The following is a 24,800-nucleotide window of genomic DNA, read 5'->3' on the forward strand; positions in this document are numbered from 1 at the left end:
GGTGGTCATGTGATGAGGGAAGGAGACAGGACAGGAAGCAAGGAGGAAGTCAGAGGAGAAAGGGAAATAAATGGCTTTTCTCGTCAGCAAGTGGCTCTAATCTGGCCACACGTTCTCAACTCTCAGCCAGGATTCCTGGTGCTGTGTTGAGTCCTACAGTGACTCTTTCTGCACCAGCTCACAGGGGTAATAGCTGAGGCTCCGGGATGGGAGGGGCATGTCTCTAAGCCCTGCTGTGGTCAGAGACCTAAAGGCAGAGACGGGAAGCAAGAGCTGCCACTTTGCTTCCCCTGGTTAGAGTCAGTTCAGGTCCCAGAGCACCCTCTCCTCCATCAGTAGCAAGAATCCCGCCCCGCAGGTCCAAGATGGCTGTCTCTCACCTGCCACCTTTCCTTAGGACGACAGGACAATACCCCAGAATGTCAGCTGTGGGGGGCCTGAACCTGATCAACGCCCTTGCCCATCACTTCCACCTCCCACCTGCCCCCACCATCCCTTCCCAAACTTGCACTGCCTGGCAGCTGATAAGCTCTGCCTAGGCCTCTGTTGCCATGGCAACAATGTGGCTTCCCCCAAGTGGGAAGCTGGTTGCCAAGGCCCTTGTTGCCAAAGGCTATAACAGCCACCCCGCTGTGTGAAGAGGGGGTGAGAGCTCTACTCAGGGGTGGAGGGTGGCCGAGGAGGCTGGGAGGGAAGGAAGCAGGGGGTTCGCCAGAAACGGTAGGGTCCAGGCAGCCCCCTGGCTGGAGTGGGGGTGTGCTGGGCCCTGCAGGAGGGAAACAAGTATGTCGCAGCAACTCAGTGACTGCTCCTCGAGGGTATTAGAGGGAAGAAAGGGGACCCCCCTACAAAACACACCTGGACAAGCCCCCTACCAAGCAGGACCAAGCAATCCAAGCCCCCCCCCGCCCCCCTCCCAAGAAGAAATTTGATTCTTTGATTCTTCCCAATTTCTGAAAAGCAGCCCCCAGGAATCCCTCTGTCTCACTTGCTCTTGTGTCTCAGACACACTCGCACAAGCTGAGCACGGACAGAGCTGGTCTCTGGGCCCAGGAACAGCAACAACTACAAGGATTGCAAACCTGCCCGCATCTCTGCCCCTCCGCCTGTCTCAGAGCACATCCTCAGTATTGCTTGTAAAATGCTTCCCTTCAGGGCAGAGCTCTCCTCGGTGGACAAGAGGAGAGGTGGACACCATTACGGCCCATTCCCTTCCAGAGTCAACAGAGGAGGGCTGGACGGGGCCCTTGGTCCTCAGGGAACGCTACAGAAGCTGCTCACTCCCCCCACCGCCGAGGCCAGCCTTTGTTTGCTGAGCCCGCACCTGTGCATTTATAGCCCACAACTCACATGTGCAGCCACCGCCCAGCCCGGGCCCAGAGAGGAGAGCCTGTTCCCTCCCCAAGGTCCCATCCTGCTAGAGAAGAACTGAGAGAGAAAGGTGAAAGAGGAAGTGAGGTGTCCAGGAGGCAGGGGTAGGTGCAGCAGTGGCAGAGAGCAGCAGGCGGGGGGCGGGGGCTAGTGTGAGAGGCCCAGGACCGGAATGAGAGGATGAGGGCACCGAGAGCAAGCCCACATTTCCCGAGTCCTGCACCCCAGTAGCGCTCCAAGCAGAGCCTGGCCCACGACACCCATGCCTGCCTACCCGCCTCCCCAAAAGCCCCCTCTTCCCAAACCCGGAAGGAAAAGCAGGTGTACCTACCCCAGGTGCCAGCCCCTCAGGTGGGGTGGGGGAGATGCTGTCCCCGCCGCCCTGGTTCCGGGCACTGAGCTGGGGCGACATGGTGGGCGACTCATCGATGTACGGCATGGTCTCCGAGCCCTCCGGGGGCCCCTTCTGCTCTTCATTCCCCTCTCCGTCGTAGTCGTCTGCCCCGTAGCTGAAGTCTGAGACAAGGAACAAGAAAGGCCACTGAGAGTCCTCCACGAGGGCTGCCAGGGACTGGTAGCGCAGTGGGCGCCAGCGGCGGTCCCCGGCTGCCATGCCCCGGGCCGCACCATCCACGCCCAGCCCGGGCAGGGCTGCGCGGCCCGGAGCGCCAGCAGGCACCAGATGCTGCGGTTCAGGGGCCGCTGGGAGTCGACAGGGAGCGGCTCCGCTGTTGCCACCCGCTTAATAGCATGTCAGTCGCGTATTTCGAGCTGCTGTTTCCTTTGCCTCCTGCCTAATTCCAAGTCTAAAAATTAACAGTGGGAGCAGGCGGCTGGACGCTTCCAACTCTCCTCTCTGAGTCACCATTTTGCTTTTTATAGGGAATAAGGTGGTGCGGGCGGGCCGAGCGATGTCACTTCCTGAGCCCCTCCTCTTTGGGTACCATTTGTACACTGAGCCCCATCCCTGGATGGGAGGGCAGAGCAGGGCTGGGCGTGGGGGCTGAGGAACGGCACCCGAGGGAGCCCTCACCCTTCGAACAAGGCTCCGCAAAGGTCAGAGCCCAAGGCTGGCAGAGCATGGGCGAGAAGACGGCCCGGGCCTGGCAGGGACGCGGTTGCACAGCAGACTTCTCAAAAGCCGGTACTTACTTCTGTAATTTCAATGTAGGATGCCTTGGGAAAAGGAGGGAAGAAACAGCCACAGGGAAGTCAAGCTGCCGTTAACCCCATCGGCGCTGCCAGCACCACTGAGCCGGCGCCTGTGCATTTACAGCCCACAGCTCACATATGCAGCCACTGCCCAGCCAGGACACCCCCTCCCTGGACAGCAGGCCGGGTCCATGGGGGCGCAAGGCAGCACCTCAGAAAGGCCCCCATCACACCCCACCGGTGGGGGTCTCTCCTACAGCTGTGTGAGGGACCCTCCCCCACCTCCACCCCTGGCTGGGTCTGTCCCATCATCTGCTCAGATATCACTTCCTCCACAGTGTCCCCCCCCCACCCCGGCCCCCGGCGTCCCAGCTCAGAACTCCTACAGTGCGTGGCCCTCTAGTGCCCCCAGTGATCCTGCCCATTCATCCCTGAGCGCCTGGCGCGGGACCTGGGTGACAGCCATCGCTGTGTGCCCAGCAGCCACGGCCCACATGGGTCAGGATCTTGGGAACGTGTGTGGAGTGAGTGAATGGGCAGAGGAATGCACTGTCCCTCTCAGGTCTGAGGCTGGAGCCAAGTTCTCAGCGGGGCCCTGGCTCCTCCTCCTGTCACAACACACCAGCCCCCGGGCAGCCGGCAGCCTGAGAATGGTGTCAACGGGTCACCAGGGCGCCCGGCCATGGCCACACTCAGTCCAATCTGCCCCTTTGGCAGCCGAGAGCACCCCCCAGCCTCGCTGCACCTGTTCCTGCCGACTTCCTCTCCAGTCCTGTGCTGACGGCCCATTAAGCTGTCAGAGACGTGAGCTATTATTTTTTTCCCCAGGACAGGCGTGCACGTGAAGAACCACAGGACCTAGCCATCCAGACACTGGGACGTGTGTGTGCCAGGCACCCGGCAAACAGGACCCACTGCCGGGAGGACACAGGGCTTCTGTCTCAGGAGCAGGTGGGGGTAAGCCGACTCTGCTATTTCCACCCCACCAGTGGGGGTCTCTCCTACAGCTGTGTGAGGGACCCTCCCCCACCTCCACCCCTGGCTGGGTCCGTCCCATCATCTGCTCAGATATCACTTCCTCCACAGTGTCCTCCCTGGCGTCCCAGCTCAGAAGTCCTACAGTGCGTGGCCCTCTAGTGCCCCCAGTGATCCTGGGAGGGAGGAAGAGGAACCACTCGGGCTGCCCGAGTCCGGCACTTTGAGGGAGCCTGGCTGTTTGGTGAGAGCTACTCACTTTGGAGAAGCACAAGGAGGGAATGAAACACCACGTTAACCTGCGGTCTCTCCTCCAGGAGGCTCCAGGCTGCTCTGTTAGTGCCTGGAGTCAAGCGGGGGATGTGAACTGTGATGAACACTGGCCTGGCCATCCGTTCAGATTCCAGCAGGCCCCGCTGAGTCTCCCGTACACTGACCAATTCCCAGGGGTCACAGGACCAGAGCTTTCACTCTCCAGATATTTCCCAAGGGCAAGGGTAGAAGGGACCACAGGGAAAGTGGTGAGGCTTGACTACCGCACAGTCTGCAGCTGCCTGGGTCACAGCAGGGTGGGAAGGTCTCTGCCAGCCTTCCGCCATGTGTGCCCAATTCATCCTGATCAGAGTGGTGCCCCTGGACCCACATCTCAACCTAGCCACATCGGAGAGGCTGCTCTTATGATCCCCAGTTCACAGGCAGAGTCACTGAGTCTCAGAGAGATTTGCACAGAAAGGATCTGAATCCAAGTCTGTCTCCAAGTGCCATCTTTCCCCCTCTGAATCTCACTAATCTTCTAGGGAAATCTCCTTCTACAGCCCTCGTCAGGGGAGGCTGACCAAGGAGGGGAGAGAGGGGTGCCAGCCACAACAGTGGGGTGCCCGGGCGTGGAGGAGAGTGCCCTCAGAGCTCTCTGCAAATGTTCCTGGATACTGTCCCTTTCATTCCAACCTCCAGGAGACCCTGACAGCCCAGGAAGCCAGCCAGAGACCCTGGAGAATCCTACCAGGAAAAGGGATACAGAGAAGACAGAGAAACCAACCCTTTGAGAAAGCAGGAGCCCTGGGGACTCAGGAGGGTGGAAATCTGCCAAGCACAGCCTTCAGTCTGTGCAGGTCCACAGACAGGAAGGCTGAGTGGACCATGGCTTGGCCAGCAGGTGTCAAAAGAGAAAAGGCAGAGGAGGCTGCTGACAGCCAATATCCATGTCCCCTCCTAGTAACAGAAATCTCACTATCTTTGGAGTGGCAGTGTGCTCCGTGGCTAGCTAAAAGGCTACTTTTCCTAGTGGTGTGGGCCATGTGATGAAGTTCTGGCCAATGAGATGTTGAGTGGATATGTGTGGAACTTTGAAGAAAGTTGCTGAAACTTCCAGTGAAAGTTGTTTTCACTGGAAGGTATTTTCCCCCTCTCTCCATGCTTCCTCCTTCTGTTGCCAGTTTGGAAAGCAGATAGGAGAGCTGGAGCTCCAGCAGCCATACTGAGCCATGAGGGGACCTTGAGGATAGAAGCCAGTGCTGAATATAGCTGAGCTCAAAGCTAGGAGCCTGGGCCCGTGATGGCACAGTGAGCCAACATACCACCCCAGGAACGTCTACCTCTGGACTTCTTTTACATGAGAGAAGAAAAATGCCTATGTTATTTAAGTCTCTGTTATTTAGTTTTTATGTTATATGCAGTCAAACCTAATTATAACTGATCCAGATGGTTTTCCTTGACATTCTATCTGGGTGCTTTTCCTACGGTCTTCACTGTTCCTTCTAGTCTCCTTGGTGGAATCCTCTTTCCCTGCCCATCCCTTAAAAATTGGTATTCCCTATACATCCTTACAATAGAATACTGCTCAGCAATAAAAGGGACAAAATACTGAGACACACAGAAATGACTCTTACGGGCATTATGCTAAGTGAAAGAAGCCAGACACAAAAGAACACATCCTGTATGGCTCCACTTATATGAAGTTCTAGAACAGACAAATTTAATTTACGCTTGGAAAAAAAATGAAAAGCGTGGTTGCTTCTGGGGGTCAGGTAGGGACAGGAATGGACTGTAAGGGGCACAGGGAATTTTCTAGGGTGATGGAAATGTTCTGTATCTTGACAGGGATTTGGGGTACACAGGCGGATGTGTTCATTGACTTCATCAGATAGTACACTGCATCAAAGATTTGTGCATTTCACTAAATATTTAACTCTAGTTAATGACATGCATGTTTAAGTGTCGCAGTGAAATGTACTGATGTCTGCAACTTACTCTGACATACATAAAAAACAAGATGGGTTGATGATGTCCAGAGGGACAGCCAGATGTGTGATAAAGCAAGTGGAGAAAAATGATAATTATAGACTCCAGATGGTGGGTACATGGGTGTTTACTATACAATTCTTTAAACTTTTAGGTATGCTTGAAATTTTTCATAATAAAATGATGGGGAAAAATTGGTGTTCTCCAGGCTTCTGTCACCTCTACTTTACTCCCTCTCCCAAAGTTTATTTATATTCTAGGGAGAGGTCTGGGCTGCAGACCCATCTCTGATTGTTTCCTGGACGTCTCCACCCCCAGGAACTTCAAACCCAAGCTTTTCCTGAAGTTAATCTGCCAGATCACTCAAGTTGGAAACCTAGGAGTCGTGCCAGATTCCTTCCTCTTCCTCCTCATCTCCTACACCCTGAAATATCCCCACTCCCCATCCGCCTTCCCACCCTCACCAACTCTTACAAGGACAATTCCAACACTCTCTCCCCATGACTGCCAGACTGCAAATCTGATCGTGTTTCCCCACTGTTCAAAATTCAACAGTTCCCCATTCACTTCAAACTCCCTGGCTCAAGGCCTTTCATAGTCAGCACCTGACTCTTCCTTTACAGAGTCATATTCTGCTGCCCTGTAATATCAGACATCTTCTAGGTAGGTCCCTGAAAGGGTCTGAATAGTAGCCCCCAAATATATATGTCTAAATCCTAACCTTGGTACCCATAAATGTGACCTTATTTAGGAAAAAGGTCCTTGTAGATATAATTAAGTTGAGGATCTCTAGATGAGATGATCCTACTTTAGTTGAGTGGGACCCAAATCTGATGACATGTCTTTATAGGAAACAGAAGGGGAGAAGACACAGACACACAGAAGAAGGCCATGTGAAGATGGAGGCAGAGATCTGAGTTATCTGGCCAAAAGCCAAGGAATGCCTGGAGCCACCAGAAGTTGGAAGAGGCAAGCAAGGATTCTCCCCCTAGTGCCTTGGTAGGGAGCATGGCCCTGCCAGCACCTTGATTTTGGACTGTGGACTCCAGACTGTGAGAAAATAAATTTGGGGTTTTTTTTTTTGGCCACGCAGCTTCTGGGATCTTAGTTCCCTGACCAGGGATCAAACCCATGCCCTCTGCAGTGGAAGCATGGAGTCTTAACCACCGGACCACCAGAGAAGTCCCTGTGATGATTTTTTATTTTTACTTTAATTTTTAAAAGTATCTTTATTGGAGTATATAATTGCTTTACAATGTTGTGTTAGTTCTGCTGTACAACAAAGTGAATCAGCTATATGTATACATATATCCCCATATCCCCTCCCTTTTGAGCCTCCCTGTGATTATTTGTTTAATGGCAGCCCTATGAAATTAACACAGTCCCCAAACACACAGTTTCCCACCTCTGGACCTTTGCACATGCTGTTCCTACACCGAGAACACCCTCCTTACCCTTTGACCACCCAGTGAAGTCCTATTTAGCCTTCAAATCCAGCTCAGTTCCACCCTTCTCCTATGAACCTCCTTGCCTCCTGAATATATGAAGCACTTTTGCAATCCAATGAGAAAAAGATGAATACCTCAACTTTCTAAATGAGTTAGAGAAATGAATAGAAAATTAAAAAGAGAATTACAAATGCCCAATGTGTGTGTGTGTGTGTGTATATATATATATATATATATATATACATATATACATACATATAATATATATATAACATATATATGTTAAATGTTAACCTCACCTGTAATCAAAGAAAATGCAAACTTCTATTTTTTGCAATTTTCCTATCAAATCAGCAAGGAAAATACCCAAGCTTGTAAGAGAACAGGCACTCTCAGAATCTCTTGGAGGATATGTAGAACTGGCACAACTTTTCTGGAGTCAACTTGGTATCAAAAGCTTTAACAGTTGGTACAGCTTTTAACCCAGCATAATCTAAGACTGTGTCCTAAGAAATTAATTATAAATGTCCATAAAAATAAAGTTACAAGGTTATTAATCACAGAGCTGTTTATGATTGTGAAATATTAAAAACAAGCTGAATGATTAATTATAGGGACTTGGGTAAATTATGGTATTTCTCCAAGATGGACTACTATGTAGCCATTAAAAATTATCTGGATGATTTACATCATCTTATTAAGTGAAAAAGAAATTAATAATCATATGTACAGTATATTATGTTTGAAAAAAATGTCTGTATGTGTTGCCTGCAAGGCAACAATACAAAATAATTATAAAGCATTCAGATTCTGAGAATTTGGGAGCAATTAATACATGGTCTCTGCTCTCTAGGTTACTAGCAGACACTGCTTGTCTCAATATCTATCTTCTCTCCTTCCCTGTTTACCTTATGCTGGTTTTATATGAGGTGGCAATGAACCCAGTCCCTGGCAAAATACCCACTTTCTCTGCCTCTCTTACAACTGGGAGTGGCCATTTGACATAGTTTTTGGTCAATGAGACGCAAGTGTAGGCCTCTGGCAAGGCCTTTGCTTTGATAATTAAAAAGGGACTTGATACCTTGAACTCAGTTGTGATGACCAGAGCTACAGTGGCCATACTGCTGCCATGAGGAAATGATCAAGAAAGAACGCAGACATTTCCCTGATGCTACTGAGCTACTGAGCCACACTAGAAACAGCCTACCTCATTTCTTGCTAAATGGGAACTATAAGCCCCTATATGTTGGATTTTCTGCCACATAAAATGAATACATTCCTAACTGAAATCCTTACAGCCCAGTAGAGGAAGGCAGTCCAACAAGCATGAAAACATCCTAGATGCTATGACAGAAGTACCTCACAGGCAAGGCAAAGAGGAGGGAGCAGGAAACAGTGTGGGTGAGAGGATGGCTGGATGGGCTTGGGTGATACTCCAAGGAAGGTGGTTTATCACTGTGGCTAAGAGCAAGGACCCGGGGGTCACACAGTTTAGGTTCCAATCCAGGCTGAATCACATTCCCACTCCTCTGTGCTCAGAAGAGTGGCTGGCACAAGGCAGCCACTTATAAATGGATATTGGTTAAACCAATGACCGTGAAAGAGGATGACAAAGAGATGGAGTGCACAGGGCTACTGCAAGGATTAAGCTGGATAACGCACACAAGGCACTTAGCACATAGTAAGCACCCAATAAATCTTAGCTGCTATTATTAATATAATTAATCGAATCTTGAGAGATGTGTGGGTGCTTGCCAGGCAGATGGGGGACAGGAGCAGAGTTCCAGGCAATGAGATGAGGCTTGGCAAAGGCACAAAGTGCCTTAGGGGACTATAAATAGCCCAGCCTGGCTGGAACACTGAGTGAGCAGGGGGGTGAGGGGCAGATTGCACTGGAGAAGTGGGCACAGACCAGCACACCAAGGGCCTTGTGAGCTGAGCTAAGAGTTAGGTAGGACCCAGGGAAGACGGTTGATCTGGACCATTTCTTGCAGTGGGGTCTTGCCAGCCACATCGTTGCCGAGCATCTCTAACTTTAGATAATTTCTCCCAATGGATGCGTACGTTCCTCTGTCGAGTTACAATGCAGGCAGAATCCTGTGACCTCCACATCACCTAGGAATCGCCCAGATTGGGACCACACGTGAATGTAGGGTCACCTAGTCTAAGCCTGTGATGGCGTCTGTGCCAGATGAAAGGATATGAACCAACCAGTGACAGACCATGGAGACCTCAAACATGCTCTTTCGGGGCAATGTGGAGAGTTGGCCAGTGGGGGTAAGTTCAAACCCAAATGACCAGCTCTCGTTTCTACCACCTTCAGCTCTGGGAGGCGCAAGGCGGGGGAGAAGGGGCGCCCGGGTGGCTGGAGGCACACAGGTGTCAAGCTGTTTACAACCCTCCCCTGAGACTGTCCATCGCCAATAACTGACGGACACAGCCAAGAATCCATCCTGTATCCCAACCCCCAAAAACAGATGCTGAGGGAAGTTTGAGGGTTCTTTCCAACCTCCTCTTGGACACTCTAAGAACCTGTGGGTACAGGATAAAGATAAGTTCCAGGTGTGGAACGGTCCTGCCCTCCCAGCAGGGGAGGTACAAAGGCTGATATTAGGTGATAAACCCATTTTCTGCCCTAGAACTGACAGTGGGAGTGCAGGTGGAGGGAACCTTAGGAGAACAGCGGAGGGAAGCTCAGGCCTGACCATCCTTCCCACCAAAGCAGCATCAAACTTCCTCAGAGAGCATCAAAAGTCTCTGTATGCCACACGCTGCGTCAGGTGGTGACAGAGCCACAGGGCACAGACTCTGTCCTCCCCTCCAGGACCTCACAGTGTGGTCCAAGCATGCTCACTGTCATCTGTGACTGGGCCGGGCCGTGGGCTGTACACTACCTCATTTCACCATCAGAGCAACCCTATGATGGATGAATCTTACAATGTGTTGAGCAAAAGAAACCAGACCCGGGACTTCCCTGGTGGCGCAGTGGTTAAGAACCCGCCTGCCAATGCAGGGGACACGGGTTCGAGCCCTGGTCCCGGAGGATCCCACATGCCGCGGAGCAACTAAGCCCGAGTGCCACAACTACTGAGACTGCGCTCTGAGAAGCCCACGCACAGCAACGAAGAGTAGCACCCGCTCTCCACAACTAGAGAAAGCCCACACGCAGCAATGAAGACCCAACATAGCCAATAAATCAATCAATCAATAATTAAAAAAAAAAAAAAAGAAACCAGACCCAAAGGAACACATATGGTAGGATTCCATTTCTATGAAGTTCAAGAACAGGCAAAACTAACAGACAGCGATGGAAGTTCAGAGTGGCTACCTGGGGGTGGGCTGCAGGAGGCAGTGGGTATTGACTGGGAAGGGGCATGAGGGAACTTTCTGGGTTACTGGAAATGTTCTACATCTTGATCTGGGTGGGTACATGAGCAGACGTACGTAAGAGTTCATTAAGCTGTATGCTTAACATTGGTGCACTCAAAAAAGTTTTTAAATTTAAAAACCAAGTTTAAGTACCACCATTGTGATTCTCATTTACAGTTGAGGAAGTGAAGGTATGGGGGTTAAGTCACTTGCCCAAGGTTTAAAGGCTGTTAAGTGCACTTAACAGACTAGCCAGCTAGTCTGACTCCGGGACCTGTGTTTCAACCATTGTAATGTGTAGGACCTGTACAAATAGAAAAAAACCACCTGGGCAGGTTGCTCTCAGGGCCGATGAGTGGAAGAAACAACCTGCATCAAAGTCTGGAGGAGGAAGAGCGCCGTTTGGCGAAGGGTCTGAGTGTGCCTTGACAGAAGTGAGAGAAGAGGGGCGGGAAGAGGCCATTCCCACTGAGGCGGACAGAGCTGCAAAGACCCGGGGCAGGACCACGCCCTTCTTTTCAGGGCACTGATGAACAGAATGGTGTCGCTGAAGCTGAGGTCCCTCCTGCACGGGTAGAGTCCTTCCAACTTGTCACTCCTGTCACTAGCTCCCAGCAAATGATTCTGTCCCCTGCTCAGACCTCCCCTGGATGCCGGGCACTGGACTGAGGCCTGCACTGACCCTGCTGTGAAACCGTGCACATGTGGTTTCCCGATGTGAGCCCCTCCCCTGGGAGGTGCACAGAGCTGCCCATTTCCCCCCAGATCCTCTAACTCCCCCACACATTCCCAGCAGGCCAGGACACTGGCTGTTCTCAACAGGTGGGTCCGTTCTGAGGCTGATAAGCAGCACAGTGACCCTCATCTCCTTCACACAGCTCGAGGCACACAGGGCTACAGAACTTGGCCTCTTCTCCCCCAACAACCTGGAGGAAGCCAAGATCCCCAAGGCAGACTCAGAGTCCAGAGCCTTGGAGCCACAGAACCGGGAGGACTGCTCTGCGGATTGTCAGCTGGTTGGCTCTGGCCACCCCAAACTTCAGTTTCTCATCTTTGAAACAGAATAACAATGCCCGTGTCACAGGCTGGTTGTGAGACATTAAACATTATGGGGGTTAAAGAACTTGGACAGCATCTGCAGAACAGTCCTCAGTAGAGGTTGCTGAAGGAAGAGGAGAAAGGGCTGGACACTTTCAGGGCCCCGTGACCCCAGCTGACCCCGGAGATCCCATTGGGAGCCCCTCAGTGGTGGCATGGCACCAAGGTGAGGCATCCTGGAACCAGCATCTTTCCCATGGGACAAGCCACCTCCTTCTCAGCACCTCCTGCTCTACAACTGATGGAAGAGGGAGCTAGGAGCTAGGACAGGGCAGTGGTCAAGGGCACGGGCTTTGACTTAGACTAAGGTTCCAATCCCAGTATTATCACTTAAGAGCCATGGGACCTTGGGCAAGCTATTTAACCTTCCAGAGCCTCAGTTTCCTCATCTGTAAGATGGGGATAATACACAATGCCTATACCTCATGAGGTTTTTTTTGTTGTTTTTTGTTTTGTTTTGTTTTTGCGGTACGCGGGCCTTTCACTGTTGTGGCCTCTCCCGTTGCAGAGCACAGGCTCCGGACGCGCAGGCTCAGCGGCCATGGCTCACGGGCCCAGCCGCTCCGCGGCATGTGGGCTCTTCCTGGACCGGGGCACGAACCCGTGTCCCCTGCATCGGCAGGTGGACTCTCAACCACTGCGCCACCAGGGAAGCCCTCTCATGAGGTTTTTGTGGGGTCCCCATCAAAAAATGAATGCAATGCAAGGCACCTGGTCCAGGGCAGGTGCTAAATAAACAAGTAGCTATTATCATTACCACCCCAGTCCTCTTCCTGAGCAGTAAGTGCCCTCAGAGATCTCCTAGTCCTTGAAAAACAAAACAACAACAACAACAAAAAAACAAACCAGAGCTTTGGAAACATACAACTGGGCTAGGCTCTAGCAGGCTTTCCTTCATCAGTGGACCCAACTGTTCATCGGTCAGCCTACCTTCAGTAGGCTTAGCAACAAGCAAGGCATCACAGGCCATGGGAGTGTTTAAAATTTGAAATTGGGAATTCCCTGGCAGTCCAGTGGTTAGGACTCGGCGCTTTCACTGCTGTGGGCCCAGGTTCAATCTCTGGTCCGGGAACTAAGATCCCACAAGCCCCATGGTGCAGCCAAAACAAAAACAAACAAACAAACAAATAAATAACTGAACTTCAAGACACCAGTTCCAACCTTCCCTGCACACTGGAATCCCCTGGGGAGACTGGTGTCTGGCCCCCAACCCAGAGATCCATATTGAGTTGGTGTGGGTTAGCCGGGGCAGCATGGCTGCTAAACGCTCCCCAGGTGATTCTAATGTATTGTAAGGCCGAGAACCACCAGTTTCAGACAAGGACCCTGAGGTCACAGCCCCTAAAGTCAAATGAAACTAAACTCTGAAAGAGCCTCAGGAAGCCATCAGCCAGGCTGTAGGAGAAGCACAGGAAAGGTTACTTGTAAGAGGCAGGGTTTGACTCAAGCCTTGAAGGACTGGGAGGTGTGCTGGTGAAGAGGTGAAGGAGGAGCACAGACAGGGCTTTACCGTGGGCAGGCAGGGAGGGCAGCCCCTGTCCCATTCACACAGAGCCCTCAGACTCGGCCTGCAGCAGTCGCCTGGACCGCAGGATGGATGGCTTACCCCTCACCCCCAGCTCTTCCGGCAGGCCTGGAGCAGGGGCACTAGCCCCGCAAAGGAGCAACTGAAAGAGCCGGCGGAGGCGACCCGGTAGCTGGTTCCCGGAGGTGCTACCGCGTAGCTGGAACGCTCAGTTCTGGCTCCGCCCCCGCTGCTTGGAACAGACTCAGGCCCCCCGCGGGGGTGCGGCTCGGACTCTCTGGTTGCCATGGAGACGCGATCCGATCCTCCACCTCCAGGCTCCCGGGGGAAGGAGGCAGAGGCCGTGGACGCCAGGAAAAGCCAGGACTCCAAAGCCTGAAGCAAAGGAGTCGTAGGTTTTGGGCATCAGTAGCTGGGGCAGACGAGACAGGCGAGGGATGAGGGGCCTGCCCACCGGCCCTGGGCAGAGAAGGGAGAGAGGCTTCACCGTGTCCAGGCTCAGAAAGATGGACGAGGAACGCTATTATCTGCACCGTGTTTTGCAGTGTACAAATCAAGGCCACAGCCAGGATCTCATTTCATTCTCAAAACCCGGGGAGGTTGTCAGAGTAGATATTACTCCCCCACTTTACACAGGGGAAAACTGAGGCTCGGAGAGGTTCTGGGTCTCATCCACAGCCACCTGGCTAATAAACAAATGAGCCACAACTTAAAGCCTGCTCTTTGGATAAAGTCTATTGCTTGTTGTACTTTGACATAATTCCCCACCTGGGCAGAGGGGCCTAAAATTCCTAATTGATCTGTAGGAAATGCAGTTATATGTGCACCAAACATATGGGAATAATGGTGCAGAATGACCAGATGACCTTACCATAATGGAGGAAAACTTACTTCATGTGTAAATGAGCAATAGTCATTCAACAAACATCTCCTAAATTATTACGTACCAGACAGTGACAAGAACAGACCCTAAGCAGCACTCAGCACTCCCACCTCGGCTAGCCAATGATTGGCAGCCCGGACCAGAAGTCAGACGGAACTGGGTTCTGGTCCCAGCTCTACACAGCCTCTCCTTCCTCACTGGAAAATGGGATGATGCAGCTGCCATGCCCAGTCCACGGGGCTGCTCTGAAGACCAATGAGAGACACCAGACAAGAAGAGTATTTCACAAACAGTACGGTGGTCAATCAATCAGACCAAAAAAATAAAAAATAAAATAAAATAAAAATCCTCTACAAAGAAACTCAAGTGCATAGTCATTTGGCCTTCGGTATATTCTGGCTTCCCCACTAGGTGGCAGGAGTCTGGAAGGCAAAGATGGCCCTCTGTTGTTTTTTTTTTTTTGGTTGCACCAGGTCTTAGTTGTGGCATGCACGTGGGATCTAGTTCCCTGACCAGGGATCGAACCCGGGCCCCCTGCATTGGGAGCACAAAGTCCAAACCACTGCGCCACAAGGGAAGTTCCAGGATGGCCCACTTCTATTTTCTTCATATTATTCGTGGCACTCAGCACAGTGTTCACACACAGTGGACGCTGGATAACTGCCGACTGGCTGATACAATCGCTTAAAAATCCTCTAATCTCTTCCCATTATAGTCAATTCAATTACTTAGGGTCTGGGGCCAGGAGGTCACTCACAAATCCTATAGGAGTTCTAACCTTTGATAGAGTTAACAGCTTTAACTTGCCTCCTGCTTCCCCTCCAAACTGTCATGAATTGATAACAAATAATGATCCTGGACTGATTTGATTTAAGGCTCTGTTCTTCCTCCCCTCTCCCCGCTTGCTGGTGGGAAATGCAGCTGGGCCCCCAAGGTGGAGAAGGGGGAGCAGCCAGGAGGCAATGGAGGAGGAGGAATCAAAGGACCATTATGACAATGACCTTTGGATCCAATCCCACTTATCACTGGCCTCAGAGCCCCTCCCCCATATATGGTTTCATGAGTCCTTGGGGTATTTGTGAAAAATTAAATGACTCTCAATCTAGTGCTGAGAAAAGGCAGGGACAGTTCAGAGAACATGTAATACAAGGTCCAGAGAGGCCAGTAAGACTCTCAAAGGGCCTTGCACGTTTGTGGCAGCCAGGATGAGAATCTATGACCCCCCCCCGTTACATCAGGGGCTCCCTTCAATCCCAGAGCCTGGTGGCTCCAGGCTCCCCACCCCCACCTGCAGGATCAGCCAAGACATTCCCAACCTGCACATGCTTATACACCCTCACCCATACACCCACAGAAACACCCTGCACCTCTGTCCGTTGCTGCCAGGAGGCCAGGCTCACTGGCATTCAGCTCAACTGCTGGCCATCCACTCAGAGTCTCCCTAGACCTTAAAAAGTTTCTACGACTGTCCAGGGCCATAAGAGGGTGCCTCCAAAACTCACGTCCTTCTCCCTTCCCCTCAGCTCCAGAGTGCCAGTGGTTTCGCCTGCTCCAGCTTTGTCCCCCACTGAGGGGATATGAGAGGAACTCCCCAAGTCAATGGCCTCTTCCTTAAACACCAAAGTCACCTTTCCTCTGCGTGGTGCAAAGCCAGGTGAGGGCTAAGCTGGGGAAGGGCAATGGGGTTCCCCCCGCCAGCTCGTTTCTTCTCTTTGCCGACACGCACGCGCGTGCGCACACACACACACACACACAGAGGAGCACACATATGCACAAATACACACACACATATACAGACACTCCCCTGACGCCCCTGACTCCCACTGTTCTGGTCAGCCCTCATGCACAATTCTCCCTCTCTTCCCCTGCGGCAGTGACCTTGCAGGCCTTGGGTTCTAGATGGTGCAGCCTCCATTAGGCTGGGTCCCTGAGTGACCACGTGGAGCAGAGACCCCACCTCACTTGCCACGGACCAGGTGAGCAAGCAGCAAAGCTTGCTTGTGCTCAGTCATGGGGATTTCAGGACTAAGCTGCTTCCCTGGCATTACCAGCCTGCCCTCCAGCTCCTCCATGTGGGGTCACCTGGCCACCCCACTCTCAGAGAGGCTCCATGTGCCCTTCCCAACACCTGACAGTCACGTTCTCCTAACGCCACCCATGCCGGGCTCATGGTGAACCACCGCTGCCCTCCTCCTGTCCATGAGAGAACCAGGAATCCAGCACCCTCTTCTGAAGGCAGAGGGGAAGGAAATCCGGAATGTCCTCAAGAAGGTAGGTTGGTGCCAGGAGCACTGACATCTTAGTGTTTGGTAGAAGCAGACACCAGAGGGCCGAGCCTTCCCCGTCAACTTGGTGAGCCACCCACTCTCCTGGGGCCAAGTCAGTGGGCCCATCCCTGACCAAGCCCCAAGGATGGCCTATTGCTGATGTGTGAAGTAAGCCCAAAAGTAGACAGGGAACACCCATGTTCATTGCAGCATTATGCACAACAGCCAAAAGGTGGAAGCAACCCCAGTGTCCATTGATAGATGAATGGATAAACAAAATGTGGCATATACATACTATGGAATATTATTCAGTCTAAAAACAAAGGAAATTCTAGCATGTGCTACAATGTGGATGAACCTTGAGGACGTTACACTAAGTGAAATAAGCAGTCACAAAAAGACTGTTATGACTCCACTTATGCGACGTTCTTAGAGTAGTCAAATTCACAAAGACAGGAAGTAGAATGATGGCTGCCAGGGGCTGGGGGTGGGGAGAGAAGGGGGAGTTAGTGTTTAATGGGTGCAGAGTTTCAGTTTTTCAAGATGAAAAGAGTTCTGGTGGTAGATGGTGGTGATGGTTGCCCAAAAATGTGAACGTACTCAATGCCACTGAACTGCATACTTGAAAATGATTACGATGGTAAATGTTATGTTATATGTATTTTACTGCAACTTTAAAAATAGAATAAAATATAACTTCAAAAAAAGCACATAGGGAAGGAGAAATACCAGAGAAACTCTTTCATGGGAATTAGCAGGGGGCACAGGGACTAAACTAGGCCTGGAACCCATCAGTTTCCAAAGACAGCTTTCGAGTCACCTTCTGAGTAACAAAGCCAGGTTCCACCTCCATAGCTCATTTCTGTTTTGCTGCCAACTTCCTGGCACAAGACAAGCCTGGCTCTGCCCTAGGCAGGGGCTGCCAGGCATCCGTCAGCTTCAATTCCAATACTCCTTCCCCCATCAGGCAGCACCTGGGCACCCACTACAAGTTCAGCCTTCCAATGGCAAAGGCAATGTCTTGGGGAGCATGCAGAACCCCAGGGGTCATGGCTGGATATGAAACCTCCCCCAGGTCACCCCTTTTCCCTGGCTCTGCCCCTATCCTTCTGTCACCTCCCAAGTCCTCTACTCAGATCCACACAGCTCCATCCTCCCACCTGGCAGCAAGAGATGCCAGCCTTCTCCCACAGGAAGGCAGCCTCCTCCAAGAATCAAGCTCAGGACCAGACATGGCCCAGGGACTGACAGGAGATGGGGGGTTGGGGGTCACAGCGGTGGAAAGGAAAAAGAGATGTTTCAACTCGTCTGTCATAACAAGGGTGGCTGTAGACCACAGGTCAGAGAGGACAGGAGAGAGACAGGCAGCAGGGCCCCCAGGGCTGGCAGGACCTGCCCTGCCCCAGGTGTTTACACTGGAACCACCTGTGTGCAGGCAGACAGGCAGGATGAGGCCAGAGCAGCAATGGCCAAAGTTAATTACCTCTGCTCCCAGGAGAGCTCCTGGAAACGTCCCTTCCATGCCTGAGCACCTGAGCATGAGAGGAGAGAAAGGGCACAAGTCCCACAAAAACTGGCTGATGTCAGAGGCCACATCTCATACACAGGACCTGTGGGCAGGCAAGTGAGCACAACCCAGTCTCTCAGGAAAATAAAAACAAGATTCTAAACTGGGGGCAGAAAAGGGTTACAAGGTCTGGAGGCTTCCCCTAGGAGGCATGAAAGGACATAGTCGTGTACTGTGCTTTCATATGCTCTGCAGCCTGGCTACCAGAATTCAAATCCCAGTTTTAGCTGTGTGACCTTGGGCAACTTGCTTAACCTCTCTGTGCCTTAGTGTCCTCCTTTGTAAAATGAAGCTACTAATAATAAAACTATTTCATAGAGCTTTTGTGACAGTTAAATGAGTTAGTTCAAGTAGAGGCACTAAGAACAGTGCCTGCCATGTAGTAAATAAGGTTAGTTGCTGTTATTGTTGATTTCGTTATTTTTATTATTATCTTAATTATTTCTCCCTACAACCCTGGCCCTGGGGAAGAGAGGAGGCCCAATTTGTCTGGAAGCAGCTGCATGTTGTGTGGGTAGCAGACAGGTGACCCAAGCACCAAAAGAGGCACAAGAGAATGCCCCACACACACACGGCAACTGTGCTCCCACGTTCCCTGCCTGCTCTTCCTGGGGCCCCTGTCCACTCTCAGCACTAGATCTGAGCTCCTTCCTGGGAGCCCGGGGCCCTTCAACACAGTTAGGCAAGCAATCCAGGCACAAGGTCTGCAGCAATATCCTCCACAGCTCTACACCAGAGAGGGCAGAACACCCAGCCTCCTGGGAAACACGAAGGGAGGGAGGGAGGGAAGAAGGGAGGAGCATCACACGCAGGTACAGGTCTCCCTGGGCCCCCGCAAATGCACAGGGCACAGCCATCAACACACAGAAGCTCACAAACGCAGCCACGAGCCTTCCTTCCCACTGCCAGTATATTAGGGTGTATGTGTGTGTGTGCATGTATGTGCACACACATACGCACTCCTCAGCGTGGGCCATACAAGCTAACTCGCTATCAGCTTTCCAGAGGTACGAGCAGAGACAGTAGAACATTTTGGTCAAGAGCTCATGCTCTGGAGTCAGACTGCCTGGGCTTGAATCCCCAGCTTTACCTCTTACCAGCTGTGTTACCTTGAGCAAGTCACTCAACCTCTCTGTGCCTCTGTTTCATCTTCAAAATGGAATAATAGCAACCAAACTCCCAGGGATTCTGTGAAAATGAAATGAGTAATTATATCTAAAGTGCACTTCGAAAAGTGACGGCGCCATCTGAGAATTAACTGCCGTTACTATGCCTCGTAAGCTCAGCAAGTCAGATCTTATGACTGCCAGGCTCTCGCTGAGGCCCTAGTTCTCTTCTGGTTCTACGTCTTACCCTGGACCAGTTCACCAGACACCTCTTTGTTGAGAACTCATCTGACAATTGATCCGCACCCGTAGAGGGCCCCAGGCAGAAATCTCAGGCTGTCTCTGTACCAAGTCTGGGCTTTGTCAACGCCCTGCCCTGACCTCACCAACTGCATCCCAGGTTTTCCTCTGTCTGCAGGCAACGCCCACATCTCTCATTCTTCCCGTTCAGAAATCAAAAATAGCTCCAGTCAACCATTCGCCACATAGAAACTGTGTTTCTCTGGGGAGAGACACTGCCAAGATTTTTCCACTAGAAGATGTACAGTGAATTCCTAAGAATTCCTGTTTCTAAGGGCATCTGGAATCCAAAAAAACACCAGTCATAAAGCCCAAAGATTTAGGTTTCAGTCTTTGGGCAAGTCACTTAAACTCTCTGGGTCCCAGGGCTTGCTCCCCTGCAGAACCGGGCAGCATCACCTGCTCCCGAGTGCAGAGGTAAGGAGATGATAAAACGATGAGGCGGTGTCTAGTGCAGTGCCCAGCACACAGAAGGTGCTCCATGTGGCTGGAATGTAGACTTTTTTTACCTCCTTTCCCACTGCAGGCAAAATGTGAGAGGAGAGATCTGAACTAATAAGTACGGTGCTGGCTTGGCCAAGCAGCCGTTATCTTTAGCAAGATGATGAGCTCTGTCAGGTGGTTTTGAAAAAAAATCATGATGCAGCCTGGGCAGGTTTCATTGGCTGGGATTCAGAGCAGCCTTCCATTCTGGGTGACAGGTTGCATCCTGGTCCCCTCCCTTCCCCCAGAATCTGGTTTACTTGGTCAAATCACCCACTGCCGCCAGAATGAGGCAGAAGGGAGCCAACTGTGTCCTCTGTCACACCTAACCAACCTGGTCAATGCCCACACAGTTTCTGGAGCAGCTGTCCATCATGCCCACCGGAGCAGATGACACATCTCCCCATGGAAGGGCTGGGAATACAGACCCTGTGTGCCTAACACAAGACATCATCACAAGACGAGAAAACCACACCCTGCGACTAACTAACTCATCCTTCTCACTGGTTTGAAGCCTAGTGGTCACCATAGCAACAGGCTCCCGCTCCAGCCTGCCAGGCGGGGCTGATGCAATTCTAAGGCAGTGAGCAACTCCAACCCAGCTCACACCGCTCCGCTCCCACTCAGGGGCGGGCGAGTGGGGAGAACAACTGAAGAGGGAGGAGATGGGCACACACACTACAGAAATCTCTGCTTCTAGGGATCTAAGGAAGGAAGAAGTGGATTCCCCTCCCGGGTCCCTAACAAATATAATGTCACTGCAGTGGCTGCCGCTTGAGGAAGATTCATCTCCAAAGCCTTAGGAGATCTGGAGGGGCAGGGGACACACTGTACCATGGGCCTCTCTACTATAATGTGGCCCCTTCCTCCTTCTGAGCCAGCACCCCACCAGCTAAGCACCCCCGCTTCTCTCAGCTCACAGGCAGCCCTGCCCTGTAGAATTCAACAAGTTGTGTAGTGCAGCTTTACAATTCTCTGCTCAATTGTGTTCTCTGCCTGAGCTGTACTAAAGCACCCATAAATCCGGAACTCCCTGCAAGCTAGAATGTCCCCGTGGTATCACAGAGCGCCATCCTCCCAGCTCTCCATCCCGCTCCGCAAGGGTCTCTGGCTGCCCTGGGGAGTCTTATTCACTGGCTGGAGTCAATGTGAGATAACAGTCCTGCATCAAGGACATACCGGCCAAGAGCCACTCGACCTCTTAGAGCACACACGTCCCCCAGCCAGAAGGAACAAGCCCTCAGCAAGGAGGGGGATCAAGCCCCCCCCCACACACACACACAAAGGAAACAGGGACAGAAGCCACCTTAGGATGAGAGCCTGGCGATGCTAGTGGCCTTCTCGAGCCTCCTAGCGCCTACCCATCGATGCAGGCTCTCCCTCCCAACGCCGCTGTCCTGGTGAAGATGCCTCTAGTGCCAGGAATGCACCCCTCCTGCAGGCCCCACTCCCTTCCATCCCAGCGGCCACTTCCCGCCCTTTGCTCCCTCCTACCTGGTCCGCATCAATGGCATCCACCCAATTAGGAGCTGGGCCTCAGCACAAACAGGCCCTGCTCTGGGAGGAGACGTGCCAGCGTGCAGGTGAGGGGAGAGGCAGCACGTCTCCATGGCATCCTCCCCCACGTGCCCTCCAGGGCGGGTCACACTGGGTCCTCCCAGTGGTCACCCTGACAGATGCGAAAAGTGATTAACTCCAGGGGGGCCACTCGGGAGATGGTGCTCGGCTGTGGGATGTCCCATCAACGCTTCTTGTGGGAGTTTCCAGGACTGCTGAGTGCAGATGGGCAGAGACGGTAAACTGTTAGAGATGGAGGTGGCTCTCCAGATATACAGATCAATGCAGTAGACTTGGGAGTCCAGAAGTAAACACATCTATGTATGGTCGAGTGATTTTTGACAAGGGCGCCAAGACCATGCAATAGTTTTTTCAACAAATAGTGCTGAGACAACTGGATATCCAACTACAAAAGAATGAAGCTGGGCGCTTACTTCACATCCCATACAAAAATTAACTCAAGATGGATCGAAGATCTGTAAAACTCTTAGAGGAAAACAGGGGTAAAGCTCATGACCTTGGATTCGGCTAAGGATTCTGAGATATAACATCAAAAGCACAAACAGCAAAAGAAAACATAGATAAACTGACGTCATCAAAATTAAAAACTTTTGTGCTTCAAAGGACACCATCAAGAAAGTGAAAAGAGGGGCTTCCCTGGTGGCACAGTGGTTAAGAATCCGCCTGCCAACGCAGGGGACACGGGTTTGAGCCCTGGTCCAGGAAGATCCCACATGCCATGGAGCAACTAAGCCTGTGCACCACAACTACTGAGCCTGTGCTCTAGAGCCCTGAGCCACCGCTACTGAACCGGCGAGCCACAACTACTGAAGCCCACACGCCTAGAGCCTGTGCTCTGCAAGAAGAGAAGCCACCACAATGAGAAGCCCACGCACCACAACGAAGAGGAGCCCCCACTCGCCACAACTAGAGAAAGCCCGCGCGCAGCAACGAAGACCCAATGCAGCCAAAAATAAATAAAATAAATAAATAAAGTTATTAAAAAAAAAAAGAAAGTGAAAAGACACCCATAGAATGGGGGAAATCTGCATATCATATATCTGATAAGGGACTTGTAGCTAGACTATATAAAGAAATCTTACAACTCAACAATAAAAAGACACATAACCCAACTTAACCAAAAAATAGACAAAGGATCTGAATGGATTTTTCTCCAAGGAAGGTAAACACAGCTTCCCTTCATTTGATTGACAGATATCTGATGTGCACCTACTACGTGCCAGGCACTGTGCCAGGCAATAGGGACACAACTTGGAGGCAAAGCAGATTCAGCCTCGGCCCTCAGAAGACTTACACCCAGTGGAGAGATAGTACACATTTGCCACGTGCCTCGTACATGTAGTAACGCACTCAATCCCCACAGTTAAGTAGGTACTCTGAGAGCCCCCAATTTATGGATGAGAAAATTTAGGCACAGAGAGGTTAGGTAACTAGCTCAAGATCACACAGCTAGTAAATGGTGGGGCTGAGATTCACACCCACGGTAGTTTTCTCCAGGGTCCATGTTCTCAACAATTACATGATATTGAGTATTATTAGAAGTGATTCATTCTATTGGGAGTGAGAGACGGCTGCTTGAGGGAGGTGACATGAACTGGGTTTGAAGGTCTTCATCAGGCAAGCAAATAGGGAAGAAGGCTTGCAGAGGCACAGAGGGAAGAATCCATACAGAGTTTGGGAAACACTCGGGTCGGGGAGGGCCGGCAGTACTAAAGTAGAAGGTTTAAGTGCAAGGTGAGGGGTGGGGAGAGTGATGCGGCTGGAGAAGCCAGCGGCCCGCCACACAGGCCCAGAGGCTATGCTGGGCAGCGGGACCCCTCTCTCCCACGGGGCACTTGGGGGCCCCGGAAGGGTTTTCAGCAGGAGGGGGACCTGATCTGATTTTGGTTTGGGGACACCCTAAGGTGTCTGGGAGGCGGTTCCAAGGGAAGGCAGGTGGTCTGGCTGACCAGCTGTGGAGGGCTGGGGAGAAACGATGACTCGGGTGCATGTGGTAGACAGCGGTGCGCTGGGAACATCCCACACCATCCTCCACCTCACTGCATCCACGTCTATAACAAGAATACGGGGTGATGGGTAGGGGGGCATCTGCTGGCTATCAAGGGACAGAAGGAAAAGTGCTCATTGGGGGGCATTACATGCCTAGGCCCAGATGACCCCCAGGCTGGACTCCAACGTGATCCTCATTGAAACAACGGGAGCCCTGTGGGGACCCGAATGAAGACACCCAACCCAGAGCCCACACCAGAGGGAAGGTGAGTATTCTAAGGAGCACACACTTTGTGGGGGTCCGGGGGGGTGGGCAGGCCTCTGGATGCAGTGGGCTTGTGAGTGGAGCAGTGCCAAAAAATGAGTCTTTGCTGAGAGGGAACCTGGGGCCAGGTGGCTCCTCCCTCCACAAGGGGTCACAGTGAGAAAGTAAACCTCTTTTCATGTTAAAAAAAGAAAAAAAAAGAAAAGGGATTTCCCTGACAGTCCAGAGGTTGAGATTCCACACTTCCACTGCAGGGGCCATGGGTTCGATCCCTGGTCAGGGAACTAAGATCCCACATGGCGCATGGCGCAGGAAAAAAAACAAAACAAAACAAAACAAAACCCCCCAAAACCCCAGCTTTCTCTTGAGTATCAGGCTGGAAACCAGGTAGAAGGCGAAGCCAGATGCTGTACTGAAAGCTTTATGAGCATCATCTCATTCAATCCTATTAACAAGCATGTGGTGAGTTCTATTATTGCCCCCGTTTTGTAGATGAGTAAGAGGAGGCACAGGAAGGTCAAATAACTCGCTCATGGCTACCTGTCTAGTTAATAATGGAGCTGAGATCTGAACGCAGGCAGCCTGAGTGCAGAACCAGCCCTTCTTTTTTTTTTTTTTTTTTTGGCCATGCTGCCAGGCATGCAGGATCTTACTTCCTAGCCCCTGCACCCCTGCAGTGGAAGCACAGAGTCTTAACCATTGGACCGCCAGGGAAGTCTTAGAACCAGCTCTTCTATCCACCTCCAGCTTCCTTTTAACTGGGTGTTTTGACCTCTTCCTAGTATAGCCACTGTGCCCAGAGATATTAACAAAGAATTAGATAGATTTCAGCCCTGAGGCACAGGTGGGCTCAGTAGCACCCCAACTGAGCCCAACACATAGGTACTGAGTGGCTAAGCTTGGAATCCAGACAGTCTGATTCCAGACACTACCCTCTCTCTTGCTACCTTACTAAATCAGTAACACTACAGCGCACACATTTCTAACACGCCCCAGGGTCTGGTCCCTCAGGTCACGGCCCATGAGATGCAGCAACTACAAGGGCAAGGCCAGAGCTAGAACATGCCCAGCCAGAGCAGGGAGAAGACAACAGCCAAGACAGATGGAAGGACAAGAACCAGCAGGCACCGTGGTCTGGTGCCAAGGGGTGTGCAGGCAGACAGCGCTGTGGGGAGCAGCAAGG

At 51.7% G+C, this 24,800-nt stretch overlaps 1 protein-coding gene across 2 annotated transcripts in view; it reads right to left on the reverse strand.

Annotated features, from left to right (window-relative positions):
• ABR (ABR activator of RhoGEF and GTPase) overlaps positions 1-24,800 on the reverse strand; it is a 181,444-nt gene that overhangs the window by 91,959 nt on the left and 64,685 nt on the right. For both annotated transcript variants that reach the window (XM_082605307.1, XM_082605308.1), the window contains exon 2: positions 1,703-1,887. In XM_082605307.1, the coding sequence (XP_082461433.1) occupies positions 1,703-1,887 (185 nt within the window). The remainder of the gene's footprint in view (positions 1-1,702; positions 1,888-24,800) is intronic.

This window comes from Mesoplodon mirus, assembly GCF_964341445.2.
Source record: "Mesoplodon mirus genome assembly, chromosome: 18".
Lineage (NCBI taxonomy): Eukaryota > Metazoa > Chordata > Mammalia > Artiodactyla > Ziphiidae > Mesoplodon > Mesoplodon mirus.